At 55.2% G+C, this 16,720-nt stretch overlaps 2 protein-coding genes across 4 annotated transcripts in view; one reads left to right on the forward strand and one right to left on the reverse strand.

Annotated features, from left to right (window-relative positions):
• The window catches only part of LOC122392801 (pneumococcal serine-rich repeat protein-like), a 101,790-nt gene that overhangs the window by 27,107 nt on the left and 57,963 nt on the right, over positions 1-16,720 (reverse strand). The gene's annotated exons all lie outside the window — the stretch shown is intronic.
• LOC122392802 (calphotin-like) lies at positions 801-16,030 on the forward strand. Of its 2 annotated transcripts, XM_043388077.1 has the most exons (3): positions 801-1,388; positions 12,646-13,118; positions 13,236-16,030. In XM_043388077.1, exons 1-3 carry the CDS (start codon positions 1,247-1,249, stop codon positions 14,610-14,612), a joined length of 1,992 nt encoding a protein of 663 aa, XP_043244012.1. In that variant the 5' UTR covers positions 801-1,246; the 3' UTR covers positions 14,613-16,030. The 2 variants fall into 2 exon arrangements, with proteins under 2 accessions (XP_043244012.1, XP_043244011.1); XM_043388076.1 differs by having other exon boundaries at positions 803-1,388; positions 12,646-16,030.

Genomic DNA, 16,720 nt, shown 5'->3' on the forward strand with positions numbered 1-16,720 from the left:
GCATATGTAAACGCAGTCGCACCTCCTGCGGGGAGCCGCAGCGCGTCCGCTCATCTGTTTAACGCTGCTCGACTGCGGAGGCCGCCGGTCCCGGTGGTCGCAGCGGGTGGCGGAGGAGGTGGTAATAAAAGGTGATCTTGAGAACGGCCAGGAACGGGGATGGTAGAGATGAATGATGCGGGCCTATGTGTATGCAGGATTGGAAATCAGTGAATCGATGAGCCAGAAAACTAAATTAAAAGGGATTTATGATAATAAGTAAATAGAATTGATGTTTCTGATTGTGGTTTCATAGACAACAATCAGTAACTAAATCCTTGCCAATATGATACAGATGTCCAATGTTCATGCTTACTTCATATATTTAAATTAGCGCGAGCGAGCATAGAATATATTAAATAGAAAAGAAGTATAGAAACTAATGCTCGACAAAGCATCTAAAGATTTTGAACGACAAAGAAAACGTTGAGGAGCATTTTAAAATCACAACTTCGATCTGCAGCAACCGCACAACTAGGAAGAAAACAAAAACACATCAAAAACTGGAATTTGGCAGCAGCCAACACCAACAGGTTTCTGGAAACAATCGTAGTCGGATCGCCGAAGGTGGACCTTCGGGGACCGGACGGACCCGAATCAGTTCAGCAACACCTGCGCCCCCGCTCGCAACGCGCCCTCCATCGCCGCCGACATCGACGGAGCGTCGGTGTGCGGCGCGTGCGGCCAGTGCTCGTCGACTGACGACGGCCTTTCACCCGCGACCTTCCGACGTTTTCACTTTCATCCAGCTGGGCAGCGCTGTGGCTGAGGCGGCCGGCGCGCCGCGCTGCAGAGGAGTTAATCCAGTCGGTGCTTCGACTCCCTCCCGTCAGCCACGTGCAGTGTCGCCCCGGCCGCCGCGTGTCGCGAACGTGCGCTGCTCCGCGCTCCCCGCCGCCTCTCCCAGCTCTGTGCGGCCCGGGTCGGAGCCGCCGCTGTCGCCGCTGCTGTTCTGTGTGGCCGGCGGGTTCGGCGGCCGAGCCGGGGCCAGCGGCCGCGCCGCCCCAGGTGCTGCCCTTGAGTGCGCGCGCGGGCTGCCGCGGAGGATGTGAGCGCTGCCCTCACACGCTGTTCGAGCCTCGAGACGGCGAGTCCCCGGCCGCGGCGCGCGCGCCCCGACACCTTGTGACGCGCCGCCGCCGCTGCCGCGAGCAGGCGGTCCGTGACACTCTGTGCGACGTCTCCGTGACACCCGTGACGTTTCGTGATGCGGCTGCTGGCCGTGCTGGCGGCCGTGACCGTGTCGTGGCTCTCCACGAACGGATATGTGGCCGGTGACCGCGCGGCGCACGGTGATGGCGACGATCGGACTAACAGGAGGCATAAGCGACAGGCTGTGCTTGGCTCAGGTGGGTCTCCAGCTTCAACTTCTCCCAAGTTACTCCAGTCTCCAAGTCACTATCCTGAAATATTGGAGACTGCAGAAGTGTATAACCCAATTGTCCACTTTAACATCCTTCTCACAGCTATGATCCTATTTACAATGAAAGCAGTTGTTCATTAACAATCGGACAGCAATTCAAAAAGATTCCATTCAATAAGTTCAGTTTTTTTTTTGCATCTGTCGTCTCACGATGAGCTTTGACTTCAGGTTTCGTTGCGTCACTCAATGAGGCCAAATTTAGCCAAATGACTGCAGCAGCGCAAGCACGCAGCTATGTCCTTCCCATGATAATAATCCTTGTAAATGCACATTGCGCAAGCGATGTGACGCAAACAACCATAAAGAACGTAATCACGCGCGCAAGTCAATCAAAGCTTAAATGAAACGCACCCATCTCCAGAGAATAAAAACATAAACAGAGATTATTGATTAATTATAATTGCCAATTAGTATGCAGGGCGGCAGTTTCCTTTGGATACCCAGGAGATAAATCAGACGACCTATGATGCTTTGAAAAGAACTCTACACACTAACAAATTCCGCAATAATCTCCCTAGTCGGCAACCGACGCAAGCGTTGTACGAATTTCAGCCATCGCATGCACCATAATCACGCTGCCTTGGGATCTAGTGTCTCAGCGTCTTGCGACACGTTGCAAACTTGATAGTACCCTAATACCAAGCTCCTTAACTCCAATGCCACGGACGGCGCTGGCCGACCGACCGACCCGTATCAGGTCAGTTGGCGGCTGGAGGGCGGCGGCCGGGCCAAAGCGACCCGTGCCTGTGTGGTAACGTGTCCAGATGAAGTAATACCAGCGGACGCCTAATGGGCCGTAAACCGACGACTCCTTTACGGACCCCGATTGACCAACGAATGTATCACTCGAGCAGCGAGCCGGTAAAAAGCTGAACGGCGCAGCCAGACCGGCGGGCGAGACAGAGAGCAAACAATGCGGCTCAGAGCCACTGCCAGTGTCATACCGAGTAACACGGGTCACCGACTGTCGGCTGGATTACAGGAAGGATGACAGTGGTTTTAATATCGGCGACTATATCCAGCCTAATGTCTGCCCTCGGACTCACCTAAGACGACACTTGTGGAATGTATTACCCAGGGGAAATGAACATTGAACAAGTTATATTTGCAATGGTCAAAAGCGTTCCTACTTTCCTATCCATGTTAGCAAATGAATTTTGTACTGCCTAAATGAGATCAGAATGGGATAAGCTGACCCATCAGATTCCAATGGTCATGAAACTTGCATGCATTCGCTACTGAGTGCCACCTTTGTTGGGTAACCAATTCCATTCATCGATTCCATACCACTGTTTCTACGGATGGTTGGTTGTCCGGCACGAGTCACGTGTCCGTTCATGGGTGACGAAATAACCTCTAACGACTGTTTACCATGGGTGGGCCACCGTAGTTATAACCTGATTTGTGCATGAATGCACTTCACATAGATGAATTCACATGTGTTCGTCATGTTGCGCATGACTATAATGACACAGGTAAGGAACGATTCCATAAGGCAACGATCGAGCTCGGAATAGACAGCATTATGGCAGAATAAGACGCCCACGTAATTGCATACAAAATTATGATAAACCGAGAGAACATTGTAAATACTCGAAACCGGATTAATTGAAAAAAGAAACAAGCTTCTTTTTAATTCAAGTATTTTTGCCAGCACCAATACGACTGTGACATTCCATCTGTTCTGTCTGCATATGTCTATCATCACCAGCCTCAGCTCCAGCTTTCCGTTCGTCCAGATTGTTCGTCTCAGCTGGTGGTTTACCCCGACTTTAATCTGGGCCGCGGCTGAGCCCGTTCTTACGTGCCAGGGTCAGCCGTCATCCGGCAGCAGTCAGTACGGGTGTCAGACTACCCACGTCATGGAAAAGTGCGCCCACGCATCGCACAGCCACTCTGTTCAGCACTCGTATATTCGTGCACGGAGCATTGCTGCAGGTAAATTTTAAGGGATCTCTATCCAAGAAGGCCACAATAAAATATTTTCATGTTGATTCGGAACAAAAGGGCTAAGGATTACAAGGACACTAGTCATTTTTAATGCGTAGCTAATGGATAAGATTAAAACTATGAGACGGACACGCCTTGAATTGATTTCATAAATTGCGTTAAAAAAAAGTTTCCAAGACACGACGGCCTAGGTCGCGTGCAGTCAGCGTTGTTCGTCGGCGCAACCATACAACACACGCACAGTAGCACGGCCGCTGCACCGACTGACTGACCCTGGCCCGGGGTCAGAGCAGCACCTTGGTCGGGTCAGCCCCACCAGCTCAGTCACACATGACCCCACGTGGGGGCCGACTGACACCGGCAGGTCGGTAGCGTGCGCTGCGGTCAGGTCGGGCCGCCCCAGATATCTCAGTTCGGGGAGATCCGCTCAGCTCGGTAAAGATCAGCAGAAGCGCGTCATTCTGAGGGCACGCTAATCACAAAGCGTCGGGAGAGGTTCGGTGGTTCAACTGCCGACTAAAATAACCTCACACCTGCCGAACTTTGCCGCGAGTTCACAGCCAGTGCCATGCTAACGGGTCTGCGGTGGAAACGTTACACGGTTCACGCAGCTGCGGCTGTATCCAACAGTCCGTGAGAGATCGGCCGGGACAGCCTCCCATGGTCCCGCTGTTGTTATTGATATTTTACGAGAGTACGACCGCCAAGGCCAGCCTCTAGCGAACCCACCCTCTGGCGTCTGGCGCGAGGACCACGCCTGGACCACACCCTCTGCCTCCCAGCAGTACCAGCCAACACCCATGGGACCGGAATCCAACCAACGGGACCAGGGCCCAGTTCGTATAGAGCCCCATTTACTGCTAAGGGACACTTATCGGAAAGGGGAACTCGACAGACGGGTTCATATAGCCACCCTTACACACCGGCACCAATGTTACCAAAAGTGTCCTTTTGAAAAGTGGCACTTAAGAAAAGTGATACTTGCTTGCCGACTGGCTTTTCTATATGAACTGAACCCAGGCACACGACACACCATCTCGACGCCACGCCACTCAAGTTACAGACCCTGGCCAATATCATCAACCTGGCGTGTTGCTCTGTGCGCGCACGTGCATTCCCAGACGACCCTGGGCGCCGTGGTGGGCGTGCAGGCACGTCACCAGCCGCGTGCCATGAATCTCTCGGCGGGCGCGCGTATGCGGAACATAGCGGGATGTGTCAAACCGGCCGGAGTCATTCACGGGGTGCGCGGAAGGTGGTGTGAACGACGGGGCGAAGAGAGGAGAGGAGAGAGCTAGAGCGAGAAAGAAAGAGAGAGAGAGAGAGAGAGAGAGAGAGAGAGAGAGAGAGAAAAGAAAAGAGGGATAAACAGAGGAGAGGACATAAGAGCATCCGAGAGAGAACGATGAGGACAACAGGTGATCCATTTACACCCCCCAGGCTAGCCAGAGACAGGGGGCAGGTCTCCAATCCCAACATACCACTCCCAACTCCCGTTCATCTCTCCCACTGGGTCAGTGGCAGATCTACGACGCTCGGCGGGCTCCGTTTGTTGTCACAAACACCACTGCAGGGCTGCAGACCTTGGCCACAGTCATCCCGCTTGCACCGGACACCGGACTGGACACCGAAGATGCAGCCGTCCGGTGTCGGCATGTTTTGATCGTCTCCACCCGACCGATCGTCGTCGCTGATCTCTCTCAGTGCGTCGCATCTCCCGGCCCTGACAGACAGCTGAGCAGCTGCAGACCGGCTGTGGACCGGGCTGTGGACTGGCTGTGGATGGACTGTGGACGGATGCGAGCTGCGAGCTGCGACTGGCCCCTGGTCAGCAGCTGTAGCCGACCCTGTTTCAGGCGGGGACCAGCCGGGCGACCGGACGGCTGCTGGGCAGTCACTGGACGTCCTCAATGGCTGGTGGCTACACACCACAGTCATTTGGCGTTGAGAAGGCCGGTATCTCAGCCGCGGAGCCGCACCTCTCAGCTAAGGTGCAGGTGGGGTAGCTCCGCGCGGCGGCGGCTGGTAGCTCCGCATCGCAGCAAAAAGCGGCTCTGTGGGCCCGAGAACAGCATCCGTCCGTCTCGCCAGTCGGGATCTCCACTAATGACAGCGACAGCCTTGGGATTAGAGCCGGCTAGCCTCGTCCCCGCACCGTAACAGGTGTGAGGCGAGCGCCTGCCTGTAATGGGCCTCATCCCTGCTGGTAAAACACATTGCACAGTCGATCCGCCCGGGATTTAAATAGCGGCTGCCGTTTAAAGCAATCCAAATACATATGGTAAGTGCTCGTATCTTGAAAGCTTGACAGAACGGAAAGCGTTGGCATTCTATTTGAAGTACCAAAATGTGCTAAAAGGAACGCAATCTACGCATGACTTGGCCAAAACTCTAGCATCAAATTCACAAAGGCCTGTGATAGAGAAACTTCCGAAAAAGATTTATAATATTTTTGGCAAGTAGGACCAGAGCAGACCATAGCTCTCAGCACACGGCATCTTCAAGTAACGTCCATTCTTGATTAGCCTACAGCCCAAACCCGTTTGTGATTAGGATGCATGAGAATGCGAAGTTGGGAAACAGCGAGCACCCGAGCTCATTGGAATAGCTGGCGGCGATCGGAGCGATTCGACTTGCCCGCCCCGCCGAGACCAGACCTGCTGAGCAGAGCACCGGAGACTCGTCCGGAGCCCGGCACCTTGACCCTCATCCCCGAGACATCGCAGGGTTGCATCACCCGACAGCTCAGCTGACCGACCAACACAGCTGACCGGTGACTTTTATAGTCCGTGAGCCGTTCGTGAGGCCCAGCCGTCTTCACGGCGGCTGGAATGGCTGGCCAATCCGTGACTCATTCGTGAGGCCCTGTTGTCTTTATGCCGGCTAGAACAGCTGGCCGACCCGTGAGTCATTCGTGAAGTCCTGTCGCTTTGTGACTGCGGCAGGACAGCATCTGGTCCATTGGACTCCGCATCAGGCTCCGCATCACCATGACGGCAAGCACTCCTCAAGGCTGCCCGACTGACTGAATTGTGTGGCAAGCACTGGCGAGCCGTTGCCTGTCTGAACAGCATTGGTCTTACTACAGCTGGTGCTTGTCGGCTTGCCGAGCCGTTCTCAAGGGACACCGGCTTGGCTAGTCCGTACTTTATTGCAGTTATCACACTGCCATTTCACTGTGCTATTGGCAAGCTCAGTGTCTCAGTTCCCTTGAGGCGTCCGACTTGCTCACGGAACGTCGATCAAATCACGGGGTCAGGCCACGAGGTCAGGTCACGAGGTTAGCTCACGAGACCTGACCTCGGTCAGCTATAAACCAGAGCCGTGATGGATCACATTTCGAGGCGCTGACGTCATTACTGACGTCACAATTCCAGCATGATAGCTTGGACGGTCCAAACGCGATCCTCACACAAGGAATTTCTGAGAACCTGGGGATACCGGGTGACCTTCCGAAAGGCAAACGGACTTGGACAGCCGAACATCGCTTATCTGATATTTTCTTCCGTGATGAGACAGGCCTGTGGCATTTGTCAGATTTTCTCCCATTCGCGAGATCACCGATAGCCATTCAAGAGAACATCGACAATGCTGGTTATTAGCCAAGATAAATCGCCAAGTCTACAGACCAATAGCAAGTAGCTAAATAAAACATGAACAGACAACCGGGAATAACAAGAGAAACAAAGGAAGAAGAACAAATAAGCAAACAAACATTTCACGGTACGGCGTTATCAACTAACTCTGCCCCGTTAAACCCAATAACCAATATGCATGCCGATAGTTGATCGAAATTGTCAGTGTTTGAACTCTTCAGCCGATCATCGTTAAACATTGGTGCATCGCATATGCAATATGTATTTAGTATTGACCCGATGATCCAATCTGACAATGACAGCAGGCCTATAATCTGTATAAATGAATACTGTGTTACGTGACAAAATCTTGCATAAAAATATTAACTTCCAAAGCCAAAATCCCTGCTCGCGTCGAAGTTTGCAGCTCAAAGTAATGGGTTAAGGCCACCATATAATCCATCGCCAGTGCCGGTTCTAGCAGATTCCCACATCCGCCCGCGGCCCGACGCTGGTCTGCGGGTAGCGAGGACTGCCCGACAGTTCAGACGGCTACCTTCCTATCTTCATTTGTCACATACTCCTTTGCTTAGCGAGGCGAAAGCATCAAACCATCGTCTGTCGTCACATCCCCGTCCTCCGTCCTCCGTTCATCGTCGACAGGTGACCAGTTGAGTCACATCACCAACCCTAGGTCACTCGGGAGGTCAGCAGAGTCTTTGAACCGCGGGGTCACCCAGGTCGGCACCGGTCATCCCGAGCCGCTCGGATCACCGGGCTGGGCCGGGTCGGCGTTATACGACCGGCTCAGTGCGGGCGCACCTCTCTTTCAGCCCCATCAGCGGCCCGAGAGGGTCTGCAGAGGGTCGGTCTGATACCGACTGGCCAGTCAAGGCCGACGGCGGTCCGACGAGCCGTCTGGCTGTCACGGATGGTGCAGCAGTCAGCAGAGGCCTGTCAGATAGGTCCGCTCGGTGCAGACTGCAGTGCGTCTGGAGAGCTCAGTATCTACTATCTAGTGTAAGACACTGAACGATCTCCAGTCTGAATGTAAATGTGAATGTGAATGAAGAAGTGAATGATAGGTGCCGGCTGACCGCCGGGTCTGAATCAAAGAGCTCCCATCTGTCGTACCGGCAAAGCAGATGGGACCAGCGCCTTCGGAACGGTCTGGGTTGAATGCAGAAGCAGCGGGAGCGGGATTAATAGCTGAATATAGTGAACGCAACTTGGCTGTCTCTAAGCACAACCATAAGCAAACGATCACATTGTAACCGTTTCCGTTCACAAGACTGTCAATTTAGAGTCCTCCCAATGTCACATCAGCCGCATAATCCAAAGCGTAATGAAGGCTTTGCAGTCATCATGGGCCATCACTTGACCCAGCCCGGTTAGTGCAGCCATAGCCCACACCAGGTGACGACAGGCACCGGTGGCGTCTGAGACGGCACGGCACGAGCCACCCTGGCCCACAGCAGGCGAGCATCTGGCGACACCAACCGGCTGGGGCAGTTCATGACGTCTGCAGGGAGCTCAGCTCCCGTCCCCACCCGCGCCAGCCGCGACTGGCCGCGACAGTTAGCCGTGACCCTGGAGGCTTGGGCAATACCCAGCAGTGTAAGAATGTGAAACGGATGTCCCGTGGCGAAACGCGCAAAAGAGATGGGCTGGGAGAACGATGGATGGGATGAAGTTCACGGTCTGCTTTTTAGGCGGTGAACGAATGCCAGTGCGAACAGTTTAAGTAGTCTTCAAAGATTATCTTGTCGTGTATCCGTTTGCAAGGGTGTGGACGTTTGAACAGTGATATAACTGCCACATGACTAGCCTGGGATGGTGCTGATGAACTTACGCAGATAGAAGTGCAGGCTGATAGCGGTACGAGAGATCATCAAATCGGCGCCGGGACATATTTTTGATGTTTTATCCACTCCGATCGTATAAACATCTAAATGAGCATGCATATTTGCAATCAGCATTCATTCAATAGACGACCTGGGAGCATCATCGGTGATTGCCAAACACGGTTGGTTAGATCGGACGGGATGATCAAATTCCAGTCAGCTTGCCGACTTAGACTGAGGGAATCCCCTGCTAGACGCAGAGCCACCGTCACCGCAGCGAGCGCAACCTCAATCCAGGGTTATACGCAATCGCTCCGGTTCGCCAAAGCTCTGCTTTAAATCTATCCAAACTTAAAAAGCAACAAGCATCTGAAAAACAGCCAGTCGTGCACCACACCGTCCTTACAAGTGAAAAAGGAGCACGGAGCACAAGCAATCATCTCTGATTAACTCTTGCGTTTCGAAACCAGCGTACGGCAACCTTGTAAACTCGGCTAACAGTCACATATGAGTGGAGCCATTATCATTTGCCCGACTCCCGTTTCACAATGTCCTTTGAAGCGCAGGGGTCCTGTCGAAAAAGCCATAGTCCACGACCGGCGGCGGCGAGCGTGATGAGTTGGTCCTTGGGTGTCTGCTGGAGCGAGGCGAACCAGTCCGCAGTCGGGGCCCGGTGTGACCTCCCCCGGCCCCACCGACCCCACCGCTGACCTCCCCCCGCTGACCTGTGACACCCATCCGCGCCCACCAGACCCAGCGGCAATTATTTGTAAAATATTATTCACTTCGGCACAGTCATGTTCAAGCTTTAAAAAGTAGATTACCGATAAAAAGTAAGACAAGGTGGGTCCATTATACCGACCGAATATAACCACCCTCTCTAATGGGCCGATATCATGCCCCTGCCTACGCACTATACTACTTAGGAGTTGGACGGTCAAATTTTGTGAAACGCTTCGTCACGTTACTTGATGGCACGCGGCTGAATTAGCCGTCAGAGCACATCGACCGCAAGGTCATACCCAAGGGCGTTCATTATCAAAGCGACGAGTGACAAATGATGCCACGCTTCGCTGCATATAACTCTCATAACCTTCAAAAACATCCAGCACACGCGCCACAATTATCTACAGGCGCACCGCTTCATTGCGCGTCATATTCATCCATCCAATATGTAGCGTACGATTAGCATGATTTGTTCTGCGAAATTCCCAGGGAGCTGACCGCATACAAACGATCCTACCATGTGCCCTGAGGCGCGATCGGCTTTTTACAGACGCCACATCATTAGCCGATGGCCGGTTAAGCCGCGTCAAATTATCGCCAATTTGCCTTGGTGATCGCATTTAGCTAGCTCCTGCCGCGGGCGCTTGCCAAGTGAATTAGAGAGAGGGAGGCAATTACATGGCTATTTGTGGGACCAGGGAGTAGTAATACGTTGCCAGAGGGTGAATGCAGATCAGAGAAATCGCATAAACAACCAAAAAAAGTTTGACATTTTATTTTAATTATAATGTTTGTGCCTCGAAACAAGAATGCTTTCAGGTATTTGTTGCTAGAAGAGAAACATTTCCGTAGTTATGTGCAAGTCCAGCTTGAAACATCTATTGGCCTGAGAAACCTATCGGTTATCGTGTCTCATCTGAAATCGACGAGCTTGGAAAAACAAAAACAAAACATTCGACTGATCAAGAAAACAAGCATAACCTTCCAGTTTTACTATAGAGCATAAGCAAATGAGAAGATCGTAACTTTCAAGCAACCGAAACTCGATCATGATGTTCCTCAAAAGGATATTTTATTTCGCAAGCATTGATCACGTCTCCATCATGCTCGATCCCCCAAGATGAGACGCTAGAAAAGCTATTGCATACTACATCTCCCATTTTCTAGCATCTTCGTGCTCAACTGAGGGCTGCCGCTATCCGTTTCCGGTTAAAAGCCTTGATAGGCTTTTCACAGAACAGCACAATTACGTGAACATCGGAGATTGACGCCCCCGGAGACTTCAACGCCAACATGGGAAACTAACGAGAGACTGCAGTACCTCACAGCAGAGCATCACCCGAGACTGCAGTTCTGGTTAGCAGAGTATCACACAGGTCGGAGCACAGCTCAGGCCGCGACGAGGAATAATGCAACGAATTGATACATCAACAGCCATTCACGGCCAAGCTGAATGAACCACGTCGGGCCATAATACCGCCCATACTTTCCGTCATCGAGCACGAGTCGACCCTGCCTTGTCACGTAATGTCCTGCGCGTCGTGACGGGTCGGGTCAGTGCAGCGTGACGGCTCGTGACGACCGTGACCCTTCGGTCGGGTCCACTGCGATCCATACATCACACAGGTGACCCGGTGCACCGGGGCGGGTGCCAAGGCTGTCCCGGGGTCGCGGTCGCCACGGATCGGAATTGGTCCGTTATGATGGGCGTGTGACATGAACCGTGCCGTGCACGATCGCTCTGATGGCATGGTAACGGGCAACGAACAATACACACCGTGCCCGATGGTATGTGGGCATTGTGCAATGCGTACACATGGAAACAATAGTCATTGGCATGCTAATGGATGGAGGAGGAATGGTAAATTGACGGTGGTGAAAAGTCTTAGCCTAAAAACAAACGTGGATTATAAGCGGTAAGCACATAGATTCTCATCAAGGGGACGATGAAGGATAAGAGCAAAAGGTAAAGTAGGATCGCTTGTAAACTCAGAGGTTGCCGCGAGGGGCTAAGCAGCCTGTACCACCACTGTGCGGGCCCCATCTCGTTGGCGGCTCGTGGCCACGAGACTCGCCTCTCCCGCGGGCCGCGGAGACCGGATCGGGGCCGGCCGGCCGGTCCACAAGGCCGCCTGGTGCGCCGGGTGGCGCGGTGGCCGACCCTGCTCTCAGCCGGTCGGGGAGGTGGTGGTGGAGGTGCACCCCGCAGACACACGGTGGGCGAGACCAAGTCAATCGGCACAGAGACACCGTCAACCGGGATCTGTTTCACATCACGCTACTAGCGCCTTCGGTCTCCATGGAAACACCGACAAACTGCATTGTGGGCGTCTCAATTTGTTTCAAGTTTCCATGGAAACCAAAAGGGTCTCGGTTTAAGTTTGCAAGAAAATCAAAAGCGCCAGTAGCTATGAGAGAGATCCCTTTATGGAACAGGGCTCCGGCGGAAAGACGTCGAGCCGCTCAGAAGCGATGCCAGAGCCAGCCAGCTGTCAGATCCCTCTCCCGTTACCCTTGAACTCGGCGGTCGGGGACACATTGATCGATAGGGTTTTTCAGAAGTTATTGCGGTCTGGATCGCGCTAATAGCGAGGATGGAAATTCTTTGGGTCACACGGTTCCTGGTTAGAGCCCGTGCAGAAATGAGAAACACCTGTCGGCACGAAATTCCCATCGAGGCAGCCGAGGAGCCGATCGAAGGACGAATTCTAAAGGAAAGGAATTTATGTATCACCTCCGGCTAGACCAGTCTGACTAACTGCTCTCTCGTGCAGTCCATCCTGCAGAACAACTCTCTGAAACCAGACTTACGGGTCTCCGCATACAGGAATAGGTTTCGAAACACGCTGGACCCACCTTTCTATCGCTTCCTAACGCAGCCGTTGACAGATAGTGATGATTGCGGCATTATAACATCCAGACATTTATCTCACTAACAAACTGGTCTCGAGTTCAAGTGGCATCTTCCGTGTGTATGAAGCTTCCTCGTCTAAGTTGCATTTTAGTTTAAATCAATTGCCCCTTCCTGTGCATTAACAAAAATTACTAACATGCGCGCTGACACCTATTATTGTTTGTGTGCCGGCAGGTGGCGGCTGTGCCGACATGTCTCTCTTCAACTACATGCTCTACTACTACCTGATCCAGGCGCAGAACAACCACGACAAGCACAGCCAGGCCGACCAGATGGCGGCCGCGCTGCTCAAGCTGAAGCGGTCGCGGGGCACCGACCCGATCCCCACGCTCATCAGCACCACGGCCGGTCAGAACGCGCTGCTGGCCATGCTGCAGAGCGTGGCGCAGAACAACCCGGCCCAGCTGCTGACGCTGCTCACGTCTATCCGTGGCGGCGGCGTGGCGCCGCAGCCGCAGCCGGCCGCCGGCTTCAGCCAGGGCTTCGGCCAGGGCTTCGCCGGCGGCGGCGGCGGCTTCGGCGGCGCCGGCGGCAATGGCTTCGGCGGCTACCCCTCGCGGGATCAGCTCTACCAGCAGGGCTTCCCGCCGACCGGTGGCTCCGGCTTCGGCGGCCTCCAGGCCAGCAGGACGCTCTACAGCCCGCAGGTACAGGCGCAGGCGCTATACCGGCCACAGCCGGCCGCCACCGCGCACCTTCCGTTTGCCATCGGCGATGAGAAGCTTGACAACTCGCTGCAGTTCTCACCATCGCTTCGCCGGCAGGTGTACGCGCCACAGCCGGAGCTGGAGCCGACGCCGGCGCCCGCGCGCACCATCATCCGCGAGCCGAGCACGCGCCTTCACGTCAGCACGGTGACACTGGTCACGACCGTCCTCAGCAGCCAGCGCTCGGCCGTGCCGCTCGTCTACAACGGCCAGTCCACCACCACGGAGATCATGGCGACCGCCACGCACACGCTGACGGCCACACAGCTGCAGACGCTCGCCGTCGTCGTCACACCCACTGTGGTCGAGGCGAACGGACAGACGACGACGCTGTACGGCGGGACCGGAGCGCCGTCGGCCGAGATTGTCACGGACCTCAACTACCACGACGAGCCGACGCCCGCGACGGCGGCGACCATCACGCCGACCGCGCAGCCACAGCCGGTTGTGGCCACGGCCGCACTGGAGGGTCTGCCGGCGCCGGCAGCGCAGCAGGCAGCCGCCGCGCTCGGCCAGCTGCTCCTCCAGCCGGGTCAGACGCCGCCGCTCGGACCTGTAGCCGCCCAGGAGACAACTACCACGACCACAACCACGACCACCACCACCAAGAAACCTGACCGGCTTCTGGCGCTGCTCAAATCCCGCGCGCAGGCCCGGCGGAGAGGTACCCCGAGGCTCAGCGCTCCGCGACGCGGCGACCCGCGCAGGAGGAAAAAGAACGACAGCTCGGAGGAGGAGGACGATGAGGATTACGAGCAGCAGCCGCACGTCAGCACCAGTGTGTCAGTGAGCGTCTCCGAGCCGGGCCAGCCGGCGTCGTCTCCGGTGCAGCTGGTGAACGGCGTGCCTGTGGTGCAGGCGGTGCCGGTCAGCACCAGCACGCCGGCACCAGCGCCCGTGTTCCGGCCCGACCCGGTGCCGGTCTACGTGGAGAAGGACGGTGTGCTGGTGATCGCGGCCGCGCCCCTGCAGCCGGCAGCGCCCACCGCCACGCCGGCCGCTCCCGTCTTCAGGCCGGAGCCGGAGACGCCGGCGCCGACGCCTGCTCCGACACCGGCGCCCACAGCCGCGCCGGTGACGGAGCAGGTGGTCATCGCCGCAGTGACGCCGTCACCAGCACCGTCACCGAGCCCGTCACCGTCCTCAACACCAGCGCCGACACCGGCACCGCCCGACGACTTCAGCTTCGACTTCGAGGAGACGGTGTACGCCAGTCCTTCGACGTCGACGGAGAAGGTGGTGACTGAGGAGGACTTCCAGAACCTGCTGGACGGCACGTTCGTCATCCTCGCCCAGTCGCTGCCGGAGGCGACGTCCTCCGCGGCGCCGGCCGCCGCGCAGGAGGAGGAGGGCAGTGGACACTCAGACTCGGACGTCAAGGTGTCCGTGTCGTACGCGGTCTCGACCAGCGTGTCGGAAGGTCGGCGGAGATAGTCACATGGACGCCCGGCGGCCCCACAGCCGCCAGTCTTGTTACGGACCGCCGCGCGCGGTATGTGCGTCTACTGAGCCAGTGAGCGCCGCGGCGCCCAGCGCGTGGCCGTGGGAGAGAGACACACGCTGACCGAGTGGAACCGAGGCGCCCGCGTGGCGTGCGCGCGCGCGTTGCTCAACCGATTGCAGAGTGGCTGTTGCTCAAGCTGGGAGCGGGCGGCGCGGAGACGGCTCAGAGGCGACACTGACGCCCGAGTTCCCAGCCGGCGCTGTGCGCTGGCCGGCGACCGTGCGGTCGTACCACCCAGAAACCGAACCGTGTGGCCGTCCGGCGTGTCTCACGCCGCGTGGTTGGGAGAGACGGGATGGCTAGTCCACCCCTACCGGCAGGAAGGGCTGGTCCCGAGGACGGAGGCTGAGGAGAGGAGTGAGCGAGCCACACCCGACGCGTGACCGTCCCGCCAGCGTCCGAGCGCGATAATACTCCGGGGCTGCGATAGTCGACACGCCAACCACTGCGGTACTGGGTCAGCCGCTCAGACGCCCCACAAAAAGACATGACCGGCCACGCCGAGCCGTTATGCAGACACGCAAACGACTGACTCGGCAGATCGACATAGACTTGTCTGACTACGCCCGACCCGGCTGCGTGACTTGGCATACGCCACGGCAATCAACGGCCTACCAAAGGATCAAGGCTCATCGTCCGCCGTCGCCGCTGCCGACCTCGCTAAACTAACAGACCGGCAACTAACTGGACTCCAATTTGAGCTTCCGACCTCCGCACTAACTCGACCAGCGTCGATACGCCTCGCTTCCAAAACTAACCCCTTCGTTTACAGGTCGAGCGACCCGGTCCGCGACCACAGGCTTACAGGTGATGACACGGTGCCCCGGTGACTGACGACTGAACTGACTGACGACTGCCCCCGTCCACAGCTCCGACTGCCGCAGTCCCTCTGCGCCTCCCGGGGCCACGACCCGAGCCAAGTCCCAGCTGCCGCGACACACAGCGGAACGGCGGGATAGACACCACGGAATGGTCTCCGATCGCGCCGGACGGGTCCGGCAGTTTATGTTCATTCTCGGGAATCATGCGTCGGGTGAAGAAAGTGAAGCTCAGTTTTAGCCTAGGGCAGGGGGAGAGCGGGCCCAAGGATCCAGTATGCCTTGTCCAGTCCCGCGTGTTGTCGGACAAAGCCTGATGAGGGCACTCATGTGCTCAGTGCGTGTTGTCTTTGTGTATGTCTGTCTATGTGTGTATGTGCGTGAGAGACAGATGGATATTGTGCTGTGCATCAACTCTATGTGCTCTCACGGGCGCGCTATATTTTTTTTGACTCAAGCAATGTGCGCTGCCTGTCGAATGAATTGTCTCACCTCAGCCGATTCATGCATAATATATTGTTATTACTTGACCTTTGGCTTTTCGAGTTCATACATTTTTTTCAAACCGTACAAACATAGCATAACTTACCACATGTCATTAAAAAAGTGTTTTGTCAGCCTTAGAATAATCAAGTTCATTTCATATTTGCTTTCATTAATATGTGTTATTTCAATAATAATGCAATGTCAGTCTGCAAGTGTCTATAGAGATGTGTGTTTGAACCATGCATGCCATGTTTTCAGCTCCACATGCCTCCGACATACCCTTATTGCTTCTCACACTGTATCACACGCAGCAGTACCCCTGCCGAGGCCAGCAACGCACCACGGCCAGTCCAGATTCCCTCACGCGGTACTGAATCACAATGCGGCAGTAGCCAGTCGGTCACAGGGCCAGTTAGATCACCCGAGAGCCATCAACTGGTGGGAACACTGGGGCTGAAAGAAAAGTATCGGAGCCAAAGGGATAGCTCATACGGATAGGGAACTCCAGAATATTGCATTTCAAGAAAGGCGATTACATGCATTGTTTACGCGGCATTACGTTGACCGCCAATCTGTTTTGAACAAAAAAAAAAAGAGAAAAATTCGTTTCAACAAAATGTTAAGTCATATACATAAATCAAAATGACAAGTTTCTTAATCTGACATCGTTTTGAGTCGTTGTTAATCGCCTGCTCATGCGAGATAGCCTTCAGCCTTCAGTCGGACATGCACGG

The sequence above is a fragment of the Amphibalanus amphitrite genome, unplaced genomic scaffold (genome assembly GCF_019059575.1).
Source record: "Amphibalanus amphitrite isolate SeventyFive unplaced genomic scaffold, NRLGWU_Aamphi_draft 000502F_arrow, whole genome shotgun sequence".
Lineage (NCBI taxonomy): Eukaryota > Metazoa > Arthropoda > Thecostraca > Balanomorpha > Balanidae > Amphibalanus > Amphibalanus amphitrite.